Source organism: Anneissia japonica, unplaced genomic scaffold (assembly GCF_011630105.1).
Source record: "Anneissia japonica isolate Jap-2015-1 unplaced genomic scaffold, ASM1163010v1 scaffold199_len4679917_cov187, whole genome shotgun sequence".
NCBI lineage: Eukaryota > Metazoa > Echinodermata > Crinoidea > Comatulida > Comatulidae > Anneissia > Anneissia japonica.
This window is the reverse complement of record NW_022686322.1, coordinates 1036274-1061919: the sequence shown is the minus strand read 5'-3', so window position 1 is coordinate 1061919 and position 25646 is coordinate 1036274. Positions and strand designations below refer to the sequence as shown.

Genomic DNA, 25646 nt, shown 5'->3' with positions numbered 1-25646 from the left:
AAAGGGAACCCATCCAAATCAAGGCTTTTTCTCAAATGATTTACAGACATTATATTTTGTGGTAGTGTACAAGGCTAAAACAACACACTCTGCATCAACTTTCAAGCAAGGAAACACTGATTATATTAATGGGTTGAAATTGATGTAAAGATGAAAAAAAAAACCAAGGATAAAAACATATTAAGAGGTTGATGTACTCGCCAACAACCCCTAGAGGAGAAAATAAATTATATAGGACACGACGATATCAAATCCCTTATTAGACAGTTAACCATCATACAATTCCTCCATTAGCTGTCAGCAGTGGATTTCCGATGAGCCATTGTTATCAATTCTATGAAACCCTACTTAAGTGGGAGTTGAAACACCGGTCAGAAACGTTCTAATCAGTTCAATACTGAGATGAAAATTAAGTCAAAAGGTTGCCAGGAGAACAGTGTTTTTTTCCCAATAAAAATATCTCATTCCTTGAAATCCTTGTATAATTCTAAGTATTAGTGATATTTAATCTAGATTAAAGACGTTTTATTTCATTCCAATTCAACATTACGTGGTGATGGGACCAGACCTAGGACCTTGGAGTTAGAGGGCAAGCACGTATCGCCCATTCCTCATTCATTCAGTTTTAATTGATCTTTACTAAATGAAAGGTCAACAACTATATGCTGTTTTCAGAATATTTCAATAAAATTTTCTAATACCGACTGATTATTTCTGGCAACAGGAATGAAAGAAATGAGAACGAAAGAAAGAAGATTAGGGCATGGCTCAAGCAGAGAGGCTGTGATAACATAAGACACAGCATACGGTAACTATGGTCATTTTCGCTTTCGCAGCAGGCAGATTACAGTACGTGCCAATCTTGTGTTCTATTTTTAACATCACCAGTTGTAGCAATTAATTACTGCGTGTCAAAGGTTGAATTTTAAAAATGTCTGGATATTACGTTTAGGTTAATTTGCAAAAGTCCCTGCGCATAGCCAATTTTTTGCCACACTATGGCTCAATCAAAGTATTGTCAAAATAATTAAGTCATAATTTAAAAAAATAATTTGACAAGAGAATATGCCCATAGTCATGATGTGCATATTATGTGGTCATGATGTGATGTCATCATGACCATATTTAGGCAAGTTGCATGTTTTGTCAAATAAAATTTGATAGTGTGAACAGGCCTTAACAATCTTAAGCTCTGTCCACACTATAAAATTTTCTTTGGCAAAAAACTGTTGTATGCCCAAATATAGTCATGATGTGCCTATATATGGTCATGATGTGATGTCAACATGACCATATTTAGGCAAGTTGCATTTTTTGTCAAATAAAATTTGATAGTGTGGACAGGCCTTAACAATCTTAAGCTCTGTTCACACTATCAAATTTTCTTTAACAAAAAACTGTTGTATGCCCATATATAGTCATGATGTGCCTATATATGGTCATGATGTGATGTCATCATGACCATATTTAGGCATGTCACATGTTTTTGTCAAAAAAATGTTGATAGTCTGGACAGGGCTTTAGAAGAGAGATCGTATGTTTTTTTTTTGGTCTTACCATATTTGGAACATTCTCATTCCATCTGCCTAGTACTCCACCATCCCACGAGGTTTTTTTCTGTGCTTCATGAATACTCAGTATCAGCTGTTCCATTCGCATCTGCGTGTCTTCTAGATTTGACTGGTTGTCTCCGTGGGGAGAACGTGGCGGTGATGGGATTGGTGTGCCTAATGGCTTGCACTTCTTTGGACACCGACCAAGACGCACAGCTACACGATATGAAATTTGACATGAATTATATCTCTCATATTGCATGTAGACGGGAAAATGTGAGTGAAAAATTAAGAAATATTACAGATGTTAGAGTACTTGATAAAAAAATTAGTATTTATGGTACAATAAGATTTGCAGGTCTAAATACATAGGGTCACATGTCTATGGAGACATCTCTAGAGGCCAGTTTGTTCCATTCGCATCTGCGTGTCTTCTAGATTTGACTGGTTGTCTCCGTGGGGAGAACGTGGCGGTGATGGGATTGGTGTGCCTAATGGCTTGCACTTCTTTGGACACCGACCAAGACGCACAGCTACACGATATGAAATTTGACATGAATTATATCTCTCATATTGCATGTAGACGGGAAAATGTGAGTGAAAAATTAAGAAATATTACAGATGTTAGAGTACTTGATAAAAAAATTAGTATTTATGGTACAATAAGATTTGCAGGTCTAAATACATAGGGTCACATGGCTTAGGTTCATATTATGTCTCAGTGTTGCAAAGCTCAGAGGGTTGCATTGCTCAGGCCGCATATGGCTTACGTTCATATGACTTAATGTATATGGATCAGTAACCACAAGGTTTAGTCGCATGGCTTACAATGCAATGTGATGCAATCTATGGAGACATCTCTAGAGGCCAGTTAACGTTTTTTAAGATACATCATCCGACCGAAAATACATTTCGTATGGAGACTTACCATCTTTTGACATTCCAACCGATAAACATTTCTTCAACCGACAATATTGGCATCTATTGCGATTGATTCGCATGATCAGGCACTCGTCGCCCTTGTTACAGATTCTGTACTTGACGTTATGCTGAATGCTGCGGCGGAAGAAACCCTGACAAAGGCAAACAGAAAAAAAAATTAAAAGACATCTCAATACAAACAAATAACACAACAATGTTTATAATCAGAATTTGATAAATAGGCATGAACTGTCCAAATTCCAACATTAAATTTAATGTTTAACATGTAATTTCTTAACTGATGGCAATTAACTGAAAAACTTTCAGCAAAAAAGCAAATTTTTCTCACCTTGCAACCTTCACATGCATGTACACCGTAGTGAAACCCGGAGGCACGATCGCCACACACGCGGCATAAAACTGGATATCCATTCGATGTTGCTACACTCATTTTGTTCTGCAAGAGTTTAAAGACATGAAAATAATGTTTAGATTTAGTTGAAACTGATTCAGCGAACATAAGAACATGAATGTTTGGGTAACATTCTTCAAACGTGATACGGATGAACAATGCACGCAGTGCCAATGTTGACAAGTCACGATTAAGTTGGAAATACCTTATAAAATTTTATAGACACATAATTATATAGTGTCTGGGATCCAAAGTACACAGTGTTTATTCTCTAAATTAATGTGGGCATTAACCTATTTTCAGCTCTGATAACTTCCAGGACATGCATATTTAATGAAGGTAGTGATAATTAACTTCAAGTTCGAAGTTTAAATATTGACAAGCAAATATTTTCGTAGAAGCTACTAGTGGTAGTATTGTACATTTTCCAACAAGGTAAATTTTTTAGGGTGGGGAGTTATCCAAGGACAGTCTAGGCCTTAAACTAAATTCCTGTAACATGGAAGCAATTTAACAAAGGCATAAATAAACTGTGGTCTCCTGCCCATTGGGCTTGGACTGACACCTGTCTAGGTCCGGAGGGAGGAGATTTCCAAAAATGGTTCAGTAGGTTTGTCAGGCAGACATGCGAAGCTCACACGTTTTCTCAACCTTCTATTCACATGCTCTACAAATTATGGGGCTTCTGCTGTATTTTACTATCAAGAGAATCATTAATTCGCAGTCGAGAGTTGCCATGAATAAATGATAAAATCAATTAACTTGAATAAAAGATTATACAAATCACTTGAAAAAAATTTCAGGGATGGTAATATTGTATTAAACATGAATCTTATTTAAAAACCATTATTTACTTATACTGTATAATTGTTTGGGCTTCAATTAGTATATAGTCCGCAAATGTTTTATTTTTTGGACAACAAATATGCTGACATTATAAATTATTACTAAACTTAGCAGTACTAAAAAGTCATGAATTATCATTTGAACTAACAACACCTGCATAAAACTTGAAACGTAAAAATGTTTCCATAAATCAGATGCGACATAGTATCAACCAGGTCATTTATAATTATTTTATATCTTTATATTTAACATTTCAGATATTTTAATATACTTTAGTTTAAACATACTGTGACTCATTTCACAATACAATAGCTTTATAGCTATGATCTGCCTCAACTAAATGTTCAGTTTGTATTATAATTTTATTTTATTTATTTTTTTGTTAAAACCAGTCTTAACAAATAAATAGAAATTCAACACATAAAAATAATCTTCATCCTCAAACTCAATCTACACTATTAAATTTTGTGTAACAAATACATGCGCTCTGCCCATATATGGTTATATGACATCATCATGCACATATATGGAAGTGATATGACAGCATGTCTATTTATAGCAAATCGCACAAATTTTTCACATAAAATTTGATAGTATGAATAGACCTTTATGAAATGATTAGAGATGCAAAATAATGCTTTAATTCATAACAAAAAAAATCTGAATCGAATATAACTGAACATATGCGACTACAGAGTGCTTGTCAAGTGGTAATTATGACAAAAAAAGACCATCAAAAATTTACATTAACGAAATTTAGAAAAATGAGGGAACACAGTTATTAGATCTAGGTTAACTCACTGACCTGCCAAATATTCTCCGCAGTCAGCGACTCTAGACAATTCAGAATCGGCTAGTAATCATTATTCATTATCGTGTACGCACGTATGTTTAATGATGATAGATACAACATTATTCTAACATCAACCGTTATTCTTGTGTGTGTGTGTGAAGTTACCTCGGGCGAGTTTCCGCCTAATGATGCACGACATCGATAAACTAAACCGAGTATTGCATTTATAAATGGTATAAAAAAGCATGGGTAGTTTGGTGACAATATAATGTTAGAGTGCAAACGCAGGCATCCTAGTTTTGATCTTTTCAAAATTGATGACAAATGAGCAAATTGATATTAATACAATTCAATTTCACCCCCACAAAAAAAAAAAAAAAATCTTAGAATGCAACCCTAGATAATGTTTTTTTTAAGGCGATGCCATTCCTAGATTTTATTATAACAATAATAAACTAAATATATTAGAATAGAATAAATATATTGAAATAGAATCAGAATTTTGAATCCTACTATACATTTTCTCAAATATTTATTATCATATTTATATTAGGTTTTCTTTCTTACTATAAGCCAAAAATGGCATGAACGAAATCATTAAATATATTGCACAATAAAAATACTGTACATTTGGAAAAAATTAAAAAATTAATTTTTCTATATTTTTTTAAATTTCCTCAATTTTAATTGTAACATTTTATTTTATTAAATATATATAATCCTGTTATATCCTGCATTAAATTAGAATCAAACAATCTGAATAAAATACATGTTGCCCTAGATTCAGCAGTATAGCAGAATCTCTAAACATAGTAAATTATGTGCTCCAGCTCAAATCAAAGGTCACCGAAATGTCAATGTAGTCAGTGTCTACAAACCAGTTACATACAGTCTCAATGGCTTTCATTTACCAAACGGACAAACAACCGGCAAACAGAATTACGCTAGCGATTAAAATGTTTCTAAAAATGGTTATCAACTGAATCAATGGCTAAAAATATTTACAGTAAAACTCATATTGGGTAATATAAATTGGGTTTAAGAAATTTTTTGATGACCATAATTTTTTTAAATAAATTTTACGGAAGTTCACTACAAATATAAGCTTTGCTCACTTGTTTGATATACGGTTAATTTTCAGAGTGTGTTTTGCAATTTAATGAAGTGAAAATGAATTGAATCTAAAGGATTTTCCCGGTTTTAATTATTGAGGTTTGTGATATTTTTACATAAATATAGATTATAAATTAAATACCTTCTTGAAAAATAAAAAATGAAATACATTCCAAAAGCAGAATAACATGTCTACTTTTATCAATTTCCTCCTAATTATGATTTTATGTGAGACTAATTATTAATTAATTTTTTTTAAATTGCACTAAGAATAAAAATTTATCAGATTCAAATAAATACTAAATTTAAATTATAAAAATATAAAATGTAAAATATAATATTTTCAATTACATTTGATCATCAGATTCAAATAAATATTAATTTTAAATTAATATAAAAATATCGTCAGATTAAAATATATATTAAATTTCAATTATAAAAATTTAAAATATGAAATATAACATTTTCAAATCACCAGTTACATATGATACTTTTAGGCCTGCTTGTGGACAAATACGGTACATTGCCTTCTGATACAAGCACTCTCACTTCTGTACATCCAACAGGGTGTTTTTAATTATGAATTCGAATGACTTAAGAGTTGCACAGTGTGAAGAACCTCGACAAGTATTGAATTTGGAATAATTACATGTGAACGATTTCTTAACAGCCTTTTCGAAGAGCCCATCATCAGATGGAGAAGAAGCCTCCGTTCATCCTTTGTAAACACGTCGCATATAGGAGCAAGGTTCCAATTGCGATCAACTACGAAAACACCCTGAGAGAAAACAATATTTCTATCTAGGTCGATGCCCTTGGATTCTCACTGCCCTAGTTCGCCACACCATTATTTATGCACAGTGCTCGATGGAGCAAGAGCCATTAACCATACAAGAGATATGGTGCCTCAAAGTTTTCAGTCGATAGTTATTATTTTGCAGAGAAATGCATCAAGGATTTTTGAAAAATATGAATTATACGAGGTTGAAATAACGCTTCTCTTTTCTATACTATATCCTAAATTTTTGTTCGTAATTTTAGATATAAAAAAAATACTGTACTACTTTTATTGCATTTGAATAGACATAGCGACAAACTCAGAGAGTACAAATAATATAACAGCTAATTATATTCAGGTGAAATTAAAATAAATCTTATTTCTTGTCCCAGTCTGCATTAATTTTTGGCAACGGATCGATTTTTGTTATTTCCAAAATAGTTTTTTGATGAATTGAAAAGATGTTGATTTTTGATGCGATTCTTAAGTAAAAATGTGTTTTTCTGCATACTAATGAACAAGCATATGTTGATTACTATTCCAAAGATCAATAAACAACAAATGGTTCGTCGTTAAAAGACAATGGGTTTTAACGAATGGTTTTATGACAACCGTAGACGAGTGAAGCAACAAGCCAAGAATGTTAGGCCTAGCAAGTCCTCCCTACCTTCTATTCTGTGTCAAAAACATTGTTCATGTATGTATGTACACTATTACTTTCAAGAAATTATGACAAGCTTTGACATATTTTCAGATAGCCCATTGAAATAAAATAAAAACATCAACCTTTTAAAAAAAAATTGGTTGGGAAATATGGCCTAATATTATATTAATTGGCCTTCCTTTAAAAAATGAGAACAAGGAAAATTCCCCTTTTGTTTAGAACAATTGGTAAATCCATGCATATAATTCTTGGAAGCATTGCTAACGGCAAATACCAATTTTGTTTTTGGAATAACACTCTCAATTCATGTTTTTATATGAATTAAATATAGGTCAATACCAAACAGGAGATAAAACATTGGCCAACCCCTCCAGTTTAATGAACATCACTTTGATGGTTTCTGGATGAAAACACAAATCCACATCAAGGCCACTGGATTACCAAGCAAAAGGAAATTGTGTAACGACCTAAATATTTTAGGCGAATGGTGGGTGAATGTACCCTACACTAATCCAAAAGAGTACAATAGCGTGAGCAGGTTGGTAGAGCATACCTGCTTTATAATTAACCTCACACATTGCACTTAAGAGCAGACATTGACTGAACGATATCTGTGGTTAAATATTGACCCGGCATTCGACCTTTACCCAAATTAACCTAATTCTTAATATGAGACCGCACAATGGACAAAAGCTTTGTAGACAGCAATCCTATAGTCATAACAAAAACATCCTTCTTTATAATAATGATGATTACAATGAAGATAAGAAAAAATTATAAGGAAAATAATATTTAATAATTATTACTTCACAATTATTTGGTGTTGTGGTTAAATATTGCCCCACTAAAACTCTAAAATTGACGTGATTTCTAAAATACTGCACAACGTAGAAAGATCTTGTAAAAGGCACAGATTTAAGTGTAACCTGTAAACATTTTTTTTTTTTATATTTCAGAATGTTTGCATTTAATATTGAAGTTTTAAAAATACCTTATTTATTCATCTCGTTATTGGAACAATAACATACTGTACCAATTTTGTTTTTTTTATTTTGAAGTACTAAAAAAATTACCATGATAAAATTATTGAATGTTATTAGTAGATAAATCAATGAATATTTTGTAAAAAGAAAAAAAAATACAATTGTGTTCAAATTATTGTTCCATTATCATATTATACATCTATTTATTATTATAAAAATCTACTTTTAAGAATAAAATTATTATACATTAATGATTTCTGAATGATAAATATATGGCCTATGTGGCTAAAACAGAAAAAATCTTTATCATAATCATCATCATTATTATTATAATACTCTACAACATAGTGGCTATGACAAGTTTGAAAAAGGCAGTCAATGAAAAGGAAGATACAGTACATGTAAAAAATGATTTTTTTAATGTATTAAATATGATTACTTCTGATGATTAACAAGCCATCATATCTTTTGCTACTGTATTTTACTGAAGGACTAGTTTTTGTATGTTTCTTTCTACGCTAGTTATCGTTTGAGAAGCAGACAACTAATTTATAAATTCGCTGCAGCTTAAGATTCCGAAAATAGCATCTTTAAGAACATGTCCTGGCAAATATCCCAAAGATTCTGAAAGGAACATAGTCATCTCTACTGCAATAAATACAACATGAAATTCTACGGAGATTTCACGGAATCATCCCTGGAGGCTCTGTGCTGTGGCGACCTAGTTAAGGTAATTTCCAAGTCAGTCAATCTAGAGAGAATACAACATATATTGCGTGACAAGAAGGTAGCGAACCGACAACGATAATTACGACGACAAATCATAGAACAGAGTAAAAAACTTAAGCACCTGTTCCTACGAAGAATTCTCTTCTTCGAAGGTGTGGACAAAGCATGCAATTGTATTAAAAAAAAAAAAATGACCAAAGTGTAGGTGTACTATGCACAGTGAACTGTATCATTATATCCAAGGCGAGACTTGTTTAAAGCGAACTCTCCGATAGCCAACAATGATGAGTTCAAATATAATAACATTTTATTTTTGGCCAGTTAATAAATATCTATGAAAAAATGTAATTTTCAGAAAAAAAATTGTTCTATTAAATTTTATTACACCCTCTGCTTCCCTGAAATCTCCAGAAATAAGATAAATATATTTCTTCCTTAATTATATATATTTAAAGCACTTAATATTACTACACTGTTTACGTTCATAAAATACAATTTTATTTCTATTTTCTCCTCTGTCTTGATGCTTTTGGCAAAATAATTTTGCTAAATAAGATTATCAAAATTTTACTTTTGTTTTTTTCCTATCCTCCTCTGACGACCTTTAAAAAAAATAAGTTTGCTATTACAATTAAGGTATTTAAAAAGTGTAGTCAAAGTAGGAAAACAAAAATTATTTTTCTTTCTCTAGTGCTTTTCTAACAGTTCACAAAATCACAATCATAGAAAATCAAAATTTAATTGTTATTGATCTATTTTTGGAGAACCTTAATGAAGCAATTGAACAATAAAAATCAGGCCTATCAACTACACTTGAATTGAAATGGCTAAGACTATAATTGCAGTCCCTGAAAATGGAAAACAAACTAAACAATGCTTCCTCATAAGTAACGCTTAAACTTTTCTAGTGAATCTTCATGTGTTCATTTTCTATTGACTTCTGCAAAATCAACCAATTAGATGATCAAATATAATCAGTATTAGAGGAACAATTAATAGAAATAACATTCTGAACTTTTATTATATAGTAAAAAAAAGTTTATTGTAAGTTAATATCTAGAAATGAAAATTCTAACATTGTTTATGGCACTGTAGCAGCCACAGCCATCCCTAAAAAGTATTGAATGTTAGAAAATTGTGACTGAAAACTTTTGTTCTATAAAATTCTAAATAATTGTTTCAAAAATAATATTGTCTTATTTAGTAACTTACTTTTAATGAAAACTATTAAATTTGGTTTTAATATTATAAGAAGTATTAAAATTATTATTAAAAATATTTTATTCTAAAAAAATTATTGATAATTCTCACCTTCAACTGATTGCTCATGAGTAAATCTAAGAAAGTGACGGTTCACTGCAGTACAACACAAATTCTTAACTATTTGCGCCAGATAAGGACAGCCAATTGCTTCGTAGTATTACGGCAACAATGTATTTGAGGCTTGCTTCCGAATTGAGAACGGTTTTAATAGGGACACTTCACTGGAAAACTATTTTCATGCAGTTCCCCTAAGGACTTTCCTAGGAAATAATCAAATTGCTAGGTAAAATATAAACCAAAAATTTAACGGAACGGGAAATACTGAAGTTAATTAGAACTAAACAGAAATAACCTATAGTTGTCTACTTCCTTGTATAAACTGGAACAACGCGAAAAGAAAGTGCACGACCATGACCTCACAATGTTCATACTAAGAATTCTAAATTAGAAAAAGCTTAAAAAAATATATTTATTACTTAAAAATCATCTAATATTTTAATTTATTATCTTTCTTCACTTTGTTTTAAGCAGCTTGTTTGAGAAAAAAAGGGCAAATTATAAATTTGTAGAGAACAACTTGGTTATTAAAACAGAGCAGCATAATGACTATTTCCAAACACTAGCCCACATATTTGTCTCCTGAGAGTTAGCATTTAGTCAGAATCAGAATCAGGTCAGATGCCGGAGACGTAAAAAGTAATAGCAGTTTCAATACGAGTAAATCATTAAGCAAATAGCAAATCCAAAACAAACAACACAACGGATCTGGGGAAAACGAACAGAGACGTGTAAAGATGGACTATTATGGGATGCTATTTAAAGTTGTTGAGTCGGGAATTCTTTCATTTTAAAGATTACAGACGACGTTTAAATAACTCTCTTTCAAAACAGATTAAAATTGAAAATACTGCATGTAATTTTAGGTTTCTATCATTATGGTTTTAAATACTAGTTTTAAAAACATTTTTTTTAAATCCAATATTTGAAATTTGTATTTTAAAGATGTATTGTCCCATAAGAAATACCAAAAACATCATAAAATCATTAAAAAAAATTAACCTGCTCATGTTGAAATAAAAAAAAAATATTAACAAAATAAAATATGTTTACCCATACTTTTATACTGGAAGCGTTCTTATTACTTGTTATCATTATCGACTATAGAGTACTACAGTGTTACGTCACGGTACCATGTGATACTACTCTGTTGCTATCGTTGCAAAATGCGTTCAACCGGACGCCATTTTCTCCACTGACAAAGCATTGATCCCAATTTTTAACGTAATTATTAAGATGTTTTATCTTAGCTTTTCTTTGTAGATTTTTAATTGATGATTAAATGTGTGTTAAATAACTAACATAATGAGAGCTTTTGTGTTTTAAGAACAATTTGATGCTAAAATATTAGATTTAAAAATGCCTATTCCAGAAAGCCTATGAAGTGATTCAGGCGTAATGAACGGTAACCAACGTCCGGTTTGGCGACAGAGAGCGCCACCTGGCGTTGTGACGACACAACTGTGGTATACTCTATAAAAATCCAAATTTTTAAATTCAATAACTTGCTAAGACTTGAGATTGACTTGTGAGATACTTTAATACCGCTGCGTGAAATATTGAATAAAAAAAAATTATAATAATAACTTTAAGTTAGAATAAAATCTGTAAAAAAATTGAATAACTTCTTATATACATTGCAGTAGGAGTTCATACTTTAATTTATTCTTTTAGATTATTTTTTCAAACAAAATAAAAGTCTAAAGTTCCAATTATAATCTACCATTTAAACCCAACCTACTAAAAAATGTAAAAAAAATTTAGATTTTTTTATTTTTCAATAATATATTTTGCCAGTTAAAAATAATAACAAGAAAAAAATCCTTGCTAATTAATGGACATTTAAATAGTACTATTCCTTGAGTCTTTGCATATACACTTAAATTTCTGGCAGCTAAATTAATGATCTTTGTAGACAAAAACAAATATTTTTTTTATATAAATATAGAAAGTTTCTGTGATTTTTTTAAAATGATTTGAGTAATTAATTTTTATTTTTATTCTTGAAGTTTTTCTGAATTTTTTGGGTGACAGTATATGACTTAGGGGCTACAATGTGATCAGATACAATGAACCTGTAATTTAAAAAGAAAAAGTTGTACTGATGCCAAAGGGCTTAAATTTATCATACAGATAAAACTGTCTGAAATTAGCAACAAAGTTTAAATATATGAATGTATTCAGGAAAACTAATTTCAGTTTAGTATTAATGGAGTTATCAATCATCACAATGATAAATTTTTCAGGTATATCAGCAAATGATATTTTTCAGTTATTTTGAGCTTTTGACACAGGCAGAGTGGCAGGAATAAGTATGAAGCATGGATTGCCCATCCTTAACTGCCACGTTAGGTCATTAGTCCAAAAACCTAATTTGTGCCAATTTAACTATAAAAAGTTATTTTGATAATGATTGCAATCTAAAAGTGTAATTTTTACTGACGCCTCCCCCCACCACACCACTTGGTTTTAATTTGAGTCCATGACCGAAGACCTAATAGGTGGCCCTTGGTTCAAATCCTTTGTCAGATTTGTGCCCTCTGTTGGCAAATTTCTGGCTTTAAATTACCCAACCTCTATGGGTGTTACAGAAATGGGAATGGCACCTGACTTTCACCACGACTTTGCCGAATACCTCATCATGTCTCCACTGCAAATTATCATACACATTGTTTCAACCACCCCTCCCCCACCCCCAAATTTATAATACAGCTACCACTGTGTTGAAACTAGCCTCCTTTAAAGTGTCAATGTCTTAGGCAGATGTATGTCGCCATCCATTATTTCTGATATTTTTACCCAGGAATCACAATGACTTTGATGGAGGTAGGGGGTTATAGGTCTGTGTCTTCTGCCTGACAAAGATTAACTAGTATGGGTGAGGGATACAGCTGGCTGCTACATTTATTCTCTTATCTTATAATAAATATTTTTGTATAGGGGATATTAATTGCACAAAAGGCTTTCAAATATGACCTTGGTTATATTTTATATGTAAAAAAGATATCTTTTAGCGAATACTGGGTATGTCATTTCTGAAGTATTTCATAATAATGAATAGCTATTAAACTACTATATGGAATGCAAATTTGCTAAAAAGTGAATGGTAATTAGAACGACCTATTTTGTTTGTCACAATTTTCTAACCTATAAAAAGTTAAATTTATGTTTGCTACAATTTGCTTTGATGATATAACGATAAATCAATCACTGATCAATCAATCAATCAATTATTTTAACATACTTTTATATCAGTGGTACTTGCCTATAAATCAATGATATGGTATGTTCACCATTTAAAAAAAGATTTTACAAAACATATTATTAACAAGGATGACCAAAAGAAATACTCCAACATGTTAATAAAAAAAATTATTTAAAGATTCACATTTTAGATGAGAAAATAATATTTTATAAGTACAGGTGAACATGAATGAAAGATAAATATTTCATATATTTCATAATATTTCTGTACTGTACTAAATTATATTATATGAAACAAATATATTTAAATCAATGTTCTACCTGCAAATTTTTAATTAGAAATTTAGTTTAGAAATGGTGGTCCCATGGAGAAGATTTTCTCCCCTGAGTCACCTTTTATGCAAGCATGGACTCCCAGTCTCTCGATATCACTTGATATCATCAGACTAAACATTTCCTGATACAAAGATATTATGATAGCAGTTCTGAATATTGTGATCTGAAAACACAATTTATAACTACCTTAACCCATAAAATCCATCCCCATGATCCCCTCCCTGGGTTTATACTTCAGGAACCATGGGTGCATCTTGTAATTGTGTATTTATTGTGTGCCTACAGTACCTACATCCTATACATTGAGATTTGCAAAATTTGTTGAATACTGCATAAGATCGGAAATATTAATTACAGCATGTGATGAATTGCCTAGAGTAATATAGTGTATCATATCTAGATCATTTGATATAAACATTTCACACAATATCAATGCAATTATTGATGATAAGTCCCATTTTCACGTTTCTCAAATTCATCAATCTTTATAGTGTCCTTCTTCAGGCATTACAAATACTAAAGTGATTAATATATTTAATATCATTGCATAATTTGTCATTAGTGCATGTATAAAATGTTATAGCCATGGGTAATTGTTATTTGCGTGAAGCTTATTTAAAGTTTTAAAGTAAATCCCTAAGCCTACGACACGATTCTATGGAGAAGGCAACACCGCCCGCAAAACGGATCGTTTTTAATGACGATCCATTCAGACTAGGGACAATCAGTTGACAGCGTTGCATTGTCTAGTGCTCACAGGAAGTGAAGTTGGGTTTGTCGTACAACAGAGCGAGTGCTTAGCTTTACACAGAAACGCACAACATTGTTTAGCACATATGCACATTACTTATTTCTTCAATTGTTTTGCCCAGTCACGTTAGGTGCACAAAGTTTGTGGGAATACAGTCATGATGACTGAAATATTAAATAGAATTAATTAAATAGCACATCAGTCAGGGAAACTATGGCCCGCATTCCTAATTAGTTATAATTATGAATACAAATCAAATTAACAACATTTTGTGTGTAGTGTTTTGATTTTTCGGGTGCATGAAGTTCACAAATTTATTTTTGTATTTCTATGCTGATTTAAACAAAAATAAAATAAAGTATTTAAAAACCTGTCTCTTATACTGGAAAGGGGGGGGGGGGGGGGGGGGGGGGAGGCAAGTGAGGGGCAAGATAAAATTTTAGTGGGGAGATATGCTGGGGTTGCCTGAGGTGGGCATGGTCGACATTGTTCAAAATGTCTCGAAAGTGGTCCAGGGGAGGAGTCCCCGAAAAATACGACAATTTCGGCGTTTCAGAGGCTTATAATTGATTTTATATAAATGTAGATAATCTACTAATATGTAGTACTAACATGCAGTTGTTAAAAAGCACATTGGATTACTGTATCCCCACTCCAAGAGAGGTCCTGTTACACTTCTATAGTAATCTCACCCACAGCAATGCTAATATTAGTACTAGAGATACGCCACTGCTTCTACCAACATGGTCATGAGCCATGTTTAAAATGTTGCTAGGTCATGTGCTAAAAGGATTACAGACTGCTAATCTAGCCTATAAGTACTAAAATCCTCAAAAATCTGAACAGCAAGTCGCAAACCAACAGTGAGCTGTCATGTTTGATATGCATTTGAATCATGATTATATGTTTTGGGAACAAAACGGCGGATACAAAGTCAGGAGATATTTTATGGTGAACATTGTAGAATAAAATTTAAAAGATAACTTTTTTTTAACGAATAATCAAACATATTTAATTTAATTTTATCATGACTGCTGTTGCTGCTGAATATTTTACCACTTTAGACAAGACTTTTTTTATACCTTGTTTTGTGAACTTATGTGTTTTAAGATTGCCAGAGGAGGGCAGAAGAAAAATAAAAATAAAATACAGTTTTCTTTTTTAGCAAATGGTTTTGCCAAAAACGTCCAGAAAAGAAAAATAAAATGCTGTTGTTGAATGTTAAAACAGTGTAGTAATGGAAAGGTTAAGCTTTAAATTTATATAATTAGGAAGGAAACATGTATTATTTGTGGAGATTTTTAGGACAGCGACGGGCATAATAAAAATAAAGAAAAACTTTAATTTTTTCCTGAAATTTCCATTTTTTTAGGTGAATAAAAGCATTTTACAATCAGAAATAAAGTCATACTTTTACGACTATGTGGAAGGATCTCGGACGAGGGCAAAATGGCAACCATTATATTTTCTTATCTAGCACACTTGCATTTTTTTAATCAATAAAATATTTATCTTCTCCTCTGCCTAGAAGTTTTATTGGCAGAACTATTTTGCTAAATGAAAAAAAAAAAACTTACTTTTTGTACTTTCTACTTCATAAGTTCATATACAAGGTATAAAAAATATCGCCTAAGCTATCTATTGCAAAGTACATCAGTCACCTGTAATAAACATGTTTGAAATCCTTAAAATAATTAACAAATAATATGCAATCAGAATTACCCTATTCTGTAGTTTCATCACGAAGCTATAATAGCTTGATGGTTTTAATACTTTGCTACTTCCTATTGTTTTAACTGGCAAATGTAGTTTTATATACATTATGGCATATGAAATATGAAAATGAAACATGTCTAGGCCTACTTGCACAGTGAACCAACATTAAAAAGGCAAATACAGTACAGGTAAACGGCACCATGCTAAAGGGTTGAAAGGTCACTTGCACTTTCTTGTGTACACAAGACTTCATGAATATTGTTAATTTAAGCAGTATTATCAATATGCAGCTTGTTTAAGATTTATGAATATGCACTTTTATATTATAAGAACAGGTTCATATAGTGCATTAAAAAATGAAGCTTGGAGGATATTAAAGGGGTTTATTTATGTTTCCGGATATTTAGAAATATTTTTGAGTTCATGCTCATCTGCCATTTGTACTTCTTCAGCAGACAAAGCAGTGCAAGGCCCTAACCAAGGTTGGGCACTGCAGGGGTACAGGCCATTGGCCTACCATTAAGTCTAACACAATTAATAGCTCACTGGAGGCCTAGGATAACCCTGACGTTGCCTTAATCAATCTCGGTTTGTAGTCCCCAGCAAATCTATAGGGAACTCCACAACAGGTCAAGTACAAAACTTCAAATCAACAGTAATCTGGCTAAGAAAAAGTGCAATTGTGCACTTCCCCACCAACTCATTGGCATGATTTTGACCAAAATAAAGTAAATCCCCCGAGAGGCAAAAGCGGAAATTCTTCGGGAACACTGAGCTGTTCCTTTGAGCTGTTCCTTTGCTCAGTGTTCCTTTGACTGAAATACCCAGTAAAAACAAATTCATGAAGTCAATGAAACAAAAATATACTTTTTCTTATAAGAACACATTTCATAAGAACATTGAGGATGTAATTGCTTAAAAACATAAGAACAAATTAAGAACAAACTGAGGTTAAGGTAAATAGTCAAATGAGGTTTTTATTAAAATTAAAAATGCTTCATGTTTATAAAGGTTATCTATGTAATACCCTCCATAAATACAGTACAGTAATTTACTGCTACAATAATAACTTTCTATCTTTGAAAAGTGTGTAAAATAAAAACAAAATAAGATAATTTTGACCCTGAAATTGACTCAAAAATATAAAAAGAAAATTTAAAATGTATAAAGAAGAATTAAAATGATAGTTGATAGGTGATACTGTGTACATATTTCAGAGTCGAGGACAAAATTATTTAAAGAAATTTTTATTTATTATTAAGCTATATAATCTGTCAAAAATTTAAAAAAAATAATTTTAATTTCAAAATTTTGATAGCATTCAACTAAATATTAGAAGAAAATGTTTTCAGCCTTAATAAACCAATGCATATAAATAATACTTTTCTATATTATTTATTTTATAATCAAGTTAAAAAAATCAAAAGTGATGGTATTGTTTCACAAAACTGATGTTGAATTACTTTCATGTGTGCTTTGTGGAAGTTATTTTACAATTAAAAAAAAATGATTATTGATTGATTACTGATTCTTGATTTTAAATGATTATTTTGCAGTTTTAATTCCTTATTTTAAGTCAGGCAGCATAATTTCATAAAACATTTAAAACAATTATTTCAAACATTGATTTAATAGTTCGTTTTAAATAATAAAATAATTTATACTAATTATTATCATAATTTATTATTAATTATATTCTTAATTATAATAAATTAATTATAACTTCTAATACATCTATAAACAACTTTTACAAATTTACCGACCTTTTACAATGAAAATTCCTAAATAGATGAGTCTATGCAAAATAATATATAGGTATACTGTAATGTTATTTTTATTTTATATTAAATTTTCAATTGAAAGTAATACTTGTTTGTAAAATGAATACCTATTATTATAGGTGAAACCAAGAAATAGTATAGTGATTGACATTTTAATTAGTATTTCCAATTAAGATTGATGGCTTCCTACTTTCTATATAAACATTAAAATAATACTATATACTTAAGCTAAACCACCGAAAACTTGAGTTGTATTTTTTTTTTTATTGCTTTTTTTTTTTATAAATAACTTATTAAACTTAAGAAACAAACTTTAACTTAAAAAAAAATTTGATAGCTAAAGACCTTTGACCCTTAATTAATGTCACAGCTAAAAACCTTTGACCTTTAATTAATGTTACTTACTGTATATGAAACCCTAATGAATGGATTTAAATTGAACTTAATATATTAAATCAAAGAAATAAGTTTACCATATTGGTAATAAGAAAAATTAGGTTAGAAGAGTATGTACCAGCATAAATTTAATATCAAGTTGATATTTAAATATTTGGTTTGTGATAACCGTTGATACAACTACTGGAGACTTGTTAAGGAGCAAAATTTCAATACAATACTTGTTTACATTTAGAACAATCGGATATGGCTGTGAAACGTGACAACTAGAAGAATGGGTTTAGGCAACTTTTAAAGGGAAAAGAGAGTAAACACTGCTTTTTCATTTTCATTTAATTTCTGAATGATTTCAAACAAAGACCATCCAAAATTAGGTCACAAAAATAGTCAAGTACTGAGCAAGTAGGAATTGAAAAGGCATCATTGAGTTGGAAATTGCCTGGCCTTGGACAAGGTTAGAGACCGAACTGGAATTGACCAAAGCATCCACAGACAAAATAAACACATTAATACATACTCCAGGAAAACTGCTGTAGGCTTGACATCAGTAATAGAAATGGGTCACGCAATGGGAAAACGCTTGACTGTGATTGGCCCGTGTAAATGGGCTCAAGGTCACACTGCTTACATTTGGCAGTTCGTACTTATTTGACTCCTATCACAGCCTCCAGAGAGCGTTAAAAATAGCAGTTAAGTGAAACAGTGTGGATTCTCGTCCTACTTCTAAAATACGAGATCGTTCACCTCTTTGCTTTGCACGAAGGCATTAGAAATTGGGACAGTTTGTTGCTGGGCACAATTCAACGCTGTTTTGCAATCTAGCTAGCTATCATATGAAAAGAATGCATCTCTACAGTATATTGTTCCAAAATCATTAATGATTTATTTTGCTCATATATTTTTTGCTTTTCATACGGTAGACTTATTTGATTAACTGCTGATGTTTTTATTCATTTCTCTAAGGATTTTCACTAGCTTCTAGGTCTCTACCCAATTTATGTTCTGATTCATTCAGATTCCTTTTATTTAATAAAAAAAGTCAAGTTCATGTCTGGGGGAATGTTAATATATATTACGACTTCAAGATAAACAATATACAGTAAATACAAGCATACAAGAGGTAATTGATTATAATTACATTAACATTTTATTTCGATTCTATAGACTATAAATCAAAAGCTGTTGAATTTTTCAATTTTTTTTTCATTTGATTTATGGAAATTTGCCATAAACAAAAATTGTAAATATGAATTTTAAATGAAACTACACAAAAATAATCTAATACAAATTAATTCAAAATAACATAATTAAGATATTTACCATATCGCTGTAAAATAATTAGAATAACATTAATTATGCAAAGTATTTTAAATATCAATATTTATAATCCCTATACTGTTTATACAGGTATTTTTTCTAGAGTAAATTCTATTTGTAGTTGCTTTTCAGGATGTGTATACTATATGCAAATACGAATAAGAGTATATTACATTAAAGTTGTTATTGTAAGGAAAATAGTAATGATCGAATTGTTGCAGCAGACCCTAGATCCAATTATGCAATATCAATTGTATGTTTAAGGGTAACAACCTTGATGAATCCATATTTATTGAATAACCACTTAATTAAACAAGTACACAAGCGAAGCCATAGACTACCAGTATATTTGAATTTCCTCATAAGTACGATTCACGATTCCTATGGAAAGTGGTGCTATAGGCAGGGCACAATCCTGACTGAAATAGGAACTATCTCAACACCCTATGCCTCAAAATAAGACATTAGCACTTGATTAAATAGGAATAAAATTTAAGGCTTATAATGAATAATAATAATAATAATAACAATAATAATAATAATAATGAATTTTAATTTAATCCAATCCAAACATTGACTTTAAGGAGCATTATATGGCTCTATGAACCAATTTATGAAGGAGTGCTTGGAAAAAAGAAACACACAGAAAATGAAAAAAAAAACAAAACAAAACAAAACAAAGAAGCAAAAGACGGAAAATAAACATTAAATGAAGCTAAAAATTTGAAAATATCCAGATTATATTTATTATCACAATTTATAATATAATAATTAATATTATATATTTATTATTATCCTTTAATACTAATTAAATATTTCTTGCACATTAATTTATAAATATGCAGTACAATATATTTAATCAATATAAATAATGATAATATAAATTAATACAGTATTTAATCAATATAAATAATGATAATATAAATTAATACAGTATTTAATCAATATAAATAATAATATAAATAAATACAGTAACAATAAAAAAAAAATAATAATAACAATAGAAATGACAATATTTTTCATTAAAAAACCAACAAAATTCCAAATAATTTAATGAAAGTTAAAGTCGTTAGAAAATTACATTTAAAATTAACTAATGCATTTTGATAATAATAAATAAATTTGTGGATGTTGACTTGGTTCTATTTCCATTTTTCTATTTAATGGGAAATATATTTTAGAATCTTCATTGCGAGTCTGGAAAATATTTAAATATTTAAAATTTTCAAAATGAAACACATCTTTACTTTTAACTCACAGTGTGCATTCCTTGGAAAGCAATAAATGAATGAATAAATATTTAATGTTAGTTTCTCTGAACTAGAAATTTAAATAGTAATGAACTGTATCAGTCATATTTGTTTTGTCAACATATTATACGGTAAATCTTGTAAGAAGGATATACACGCTAAAGAAGTTATTATTCAATAATTATAGAACACAACAGTTTAGGCTCTGACATTACGAATCTTGAAAAATGACAATAACATTTTCACAAATTAATTTTTATGAGTAAACAGGATATAGACTTTCTTTCTAAATGGATGTTTGTGTACGAGACATAATTATAGGACTCGTGCAGACGGTAGAGTATATATTTCTATGGGAAGTAATTTATTTATAGACTTGTTACATTTCAACGGAATTGATATGAAATCCCATAATACACAATATCCTGGTCAACAGCAAGTGCTAGAGAAACTTGTAATTAATAAACACCCATAAGGGAAACTGTTTATCTTAAAATTATAAGTACTACGTTTCTAATATTAGGGTTTCTGAACTAAATTTAAACTATCTATTTCCCTAAACACTAGGAGGAGGTAATTAGTGTTTCACTTTTAACTTTACCATAATTATTGCTGAAATGATTTAAAAATAGTTTGTTTTTATTAATTTGGCCTAATCACAAAATGATAAATAAACAGCGGAAGAGCCAATAAAAAAATGTACAGTATATTAAGACTTTATAAACTTTTTTTATATTTAGATTATTTAATAAAAATATATCCGATCTTCAATATTTGAGGTATTTCTTCTATATATTATTTATACAGTATGCATTTTCATTAGTACTACATTAAATGTTATGTTCTGACACATATAATTATGTTGCCTTAACAGTACGAAGTATTAATGTCTAAACTTGAATGTCGATTACCATGCCGCGCCAATATACCCGATGTACTACCTAGTATGGTAGCTTTCGTTTGTTGTGCTACGCCACCTGAAGGACCCAGATTAGCAAACACGTCCAGCTATGCATTGATGAATTTTGACCTTGGTTCAGGAGTTGACCAATCATGGTTATCGTAGAAATCAGGAAAGCATGTGCGAAAGCACGTTTACTAGTTTTAAAAATTCAGAACCATGTATTTTTAACTTCCTATATTTTAAAATGCAAGTGGGGACTGCTTGGTGGGGGAATAAAATGATGTGGGTGGGCTCGATGATTAAGTGAGGGGTTACTAGCTAGCAAAATAAGGTGATATGCAGTGGGTTTTAACTACTAGAGCATAATTTTTGTGCTTTTAAAATTTCCAGTGGAAGGACTGGGAAAATGGAGAATGGGAGAATACATTTTTTGGGGCGTGCACCAACCCTATGTACCCTATGTACCCACTAGATAAGCCACCAGTTACAAAGAGGCCTGAGCCCTCTGGCAGGCTTCTTTGGACCCTATACTAAACCTGGTGGCTGGGGCCACATAGAACTCTGTGCACCTGCTTCAGTATTTTTTTAATGTTTTAAGGGCGTATTTTGATGTTCTTATTAATATATTCTGCTTATTGGCTCGCTCGGCCGTAGTAGGGGCCAATTGTTCTGGACAAAAAAATATACAGTGGTACTGTACCTTAAGGTGAGCCTATGGTTTTAGCAAATGAGAGCACATAGGTGTTGCACCACTGAACTTAAATACCAGAGTACATCAAAACTTTTTACCATTACTAGCTCAGAATTCTCAGAATCATCGATCGGAATTACTGTATTTAAATCCTCTACACATAAGATTAGTTCATTGAATGCTTTCTACCAAGAATTACACTGATTTTGGTTAACCACAAACACCAATCCAAATAAAATCAAATGTAGCCCTCACCAGAAAGCCACAAATCCACTCTTGTCAACTTTCAGTAATTATTCTCTGTGGATGTCTTTTGGAAGTATAACATACAAGGTACTAATTCTTAGACATCAAATATTGTACAGTTTACTGGTAACAATAATTGGTGGTGTCAATATTTTCAAAGGAAATGATGCAGTGGTGGCGGAAGCAGTGTGGCAGACAGGAGCATAGATTATGTGGGGGTATACAGACAACCCCTGATAAAATCTTTTTACCATTTTGCTTGTCACAAATAATAAAAAGCACTGTGACACGTTATGAAGCCGGAGGCTTCAGTGCGGTGCCTATTCGAGAGTGGTGCTTTTTAAGAGCGGGGCTACAAATTGTTGTAGTGTTAAAATGGAATCATGTTGTTCTGTAGTTATGCATTGTAGGTCTATGTTGTATTATCTATTAAGTATTATGTACTATTATCTATCTATGTACTTTTTTATATTGTGATCTAAATTTTGTTTTGCAATATTTATATAACTTTAATATTAATATTAACATACACTGCATTTTAGCTTTTATTCTGCATTGCCAAGGCAACATTGTCGACCTGTCTGTTTATTTTCAAAAACTGAAGCTCTTTTTGTCTCTTGCCCTTAAACATCTCTGTACGGAAGTAGTGAAAGTTGTTCTACCACTTTTCTGTGGTCCCAAATTAAACAAATGTCTTTTATTTTTATTATTCTAGTTAGAGACCAGGGCTGCTATCATAGACACCCCAGTCCAAAAGTGGTCTTTAATTGGAGGGAGACCTGTACAATTACAATTATTAGTGGACCTACTGAGTTGATAGCAAGGTCGCAATATACAAATTTGAGGTGGAAAGTTTATTAATTATTGGGCATCATTAGGCCTCGAAATAAAATGCCAATTGCTACCGTATTCGGGAGACGATGGAAGTGAAGTTGAGAACATGATGATGGAACCACGATACCTTCATGATACTACAGTAAATAATAAGACAGTAGGCCTACAACATGCCGAAATTACAAAAAAGATTAAGTACGTGATACGGTATTAAATCTGCATATGAGAGACCTACTACAAAATCCAAGGTTAGCACACTACAATTAAATTAAATAAATCTGATATGTTGTAAACTGTATTATGACAATGCAAATCGTTGTCAACATCACACATTATTGTTCTCAATGGAAATTTGACAGAGAACATTTGCAAATGTCAAACATAAATTGAATAAATCTTACCAGTTTGAAAAAATTAAGATTCATACAGTTGACAGTAGAAAGGAAGTAAACTTGAATCTCCCGTCCTCTCTCTTCCAGATCAGAATGAATTGTGAATGAGACGATGAGACGAAGACACGATTCCAAACACATGCGCGCTCTCTTTCACTCAGTTCAGACAAAATTAGGTCGAAAGAAATGTTCTGCTGCCTTGCGTAAGCGTATGTTGCTGGCTCGTGCTTTTGGCCGATATAATTTTTGGCTGAGGTGACACAACCTCACATGGCAAAATATCTTTAAAATACCTACATAACCTTATTATTTTAATTAATTGTTAAATTCTAAATTATATCAAATGAATTACTCTCTATTTAAAACACTTAATTACGAATTATGTGAAGCGCTCTAAGAAAATATCAATTGTTATTCATATATTAGTATTCCCTCATTTAATAATAGACGAATCATTTATTATGCTAATAGAGACTAAGTAGCCTAGTGTTCTCCAAGTCTCAATCTATTGGCAGTTGACTTATGGAAAGCACCGGATGTTGTAGGCAGCCTGATTTCTAGTGACCGTGAAATATAGATCACAAGCTAGAATACTTATAGGCCTATAATATAGGATCCATAAAATATGAATAATCGATAAAACGATATAAAAATATAAGGTGATAGATTGAAATTTCGCATCACAAAAATCGTGCATTCTTTCTGATCGTTACATATCAATACTCAAGTGGGACGAGTGAGTTGCCATAACAACTCCAGAGAAGTCACCGTGCATTTTTTGCAACATCAAGTAGGGATACTGTCTCAACTAGGCCCACCATTTGTTGAATGTATAGGCCTACAACATACATACGCATACAATTTTTATTTATTTATTTTAACCACAGACACTTTAACTTAGACTATATATAAAATATATTAGGCTATATATAAATATAAAGGCTTATTTGGTAAAAATTAAAATTGATGTGGTAACGCATCTAGGGCGCTAAACGTAGCTTTTTTTTTGTCTTTTGTTAAAAAGACAAAGGGGAGAAGCTGACTAGATAATGGCCCATCACTGATGTCGGAGTATATTTGGTGTGAAAATGTTACGTACGAGCAATCAAGCACCCGAGTGACGTCATATTGCGTTCGGTTTTAATCATTTTTACATTATGGTGTGAAATTATACTATAGGCCTAAGTATAATTGATTAATATACCAGGGAATTTTGACGTGGTACTATAGGCCTACTGTGCGCGCGATTTTCTAACAACTTTACTTGCTCCAGGTTTCTAACTCCCAAATTCTCTGAAAAAAAATACACAGCCTACATTTTGGGGCGGATGCAGGATTTGGCGGTAGGTTATGTGTACAGTGAGAGTTCACACCACCTCAACCTCACCATGGTTGGTGCTGAGGGTAGAACATTTTGAGAATAGGACCTCTAGGTGTCCGAAAATTGCACATCCATACCTTAAAAATCTGACCGGTACCGGTAAATCATATCAACAATACAATACAACAATAATTTTTCTTAATACAATTTAAGGGGGTGATGCGATCGCACCGTCTGCAACCTTGGTTCCTCCAAACATACCGGTAACAACTGTAGGATACAGGGTTTCCATAGTCAGGTGCGGATTTAGGGGTTGGGGTGGGGAGGGGGTGCTTATGGAAAGTGAAAAAAAAGGGGAAAAAAGAAAAGGAGAAAGTTCAATTGCGATGACAACA

General features: G+C 31.4%; 1 protein-coding gene across 1 annotated transcript in view; it reads right to left on the bottom strand.

The window, feature by feature from the left end:
- The window catches only part of LOC117114454 (hepatocyte nuclear factor 4-alpha-like), a 29412-nt gene extending 5279 nt beyond the window's left edge, over positions 1–24133 (bottom strand). Inside the window, exons 1-4 of the mRNA XM_033258124.1 lie at positions 23940–24133; positions 2824–2931; positions 2482–2626; positions 1558–1769 (exon numbers count right to left, since the gene is read on the bottom strand). Coding sequence (XP_033114015.1) covers positions 1558–1769; positions 2482–2626; positions 2824–2931; positions 23940–24071 — 597 coding nt within the window. The 5' untranslated portion in view covers positions 24072–24133. The remainder of the gene's footprint in view (positions 1–1557; positions 1770–2481; positions 2627–2823; positions 2932–23939) is intronic.
- Between the last annotated feature and the right edge of the window lie 1513 nt (positions 24134–25646).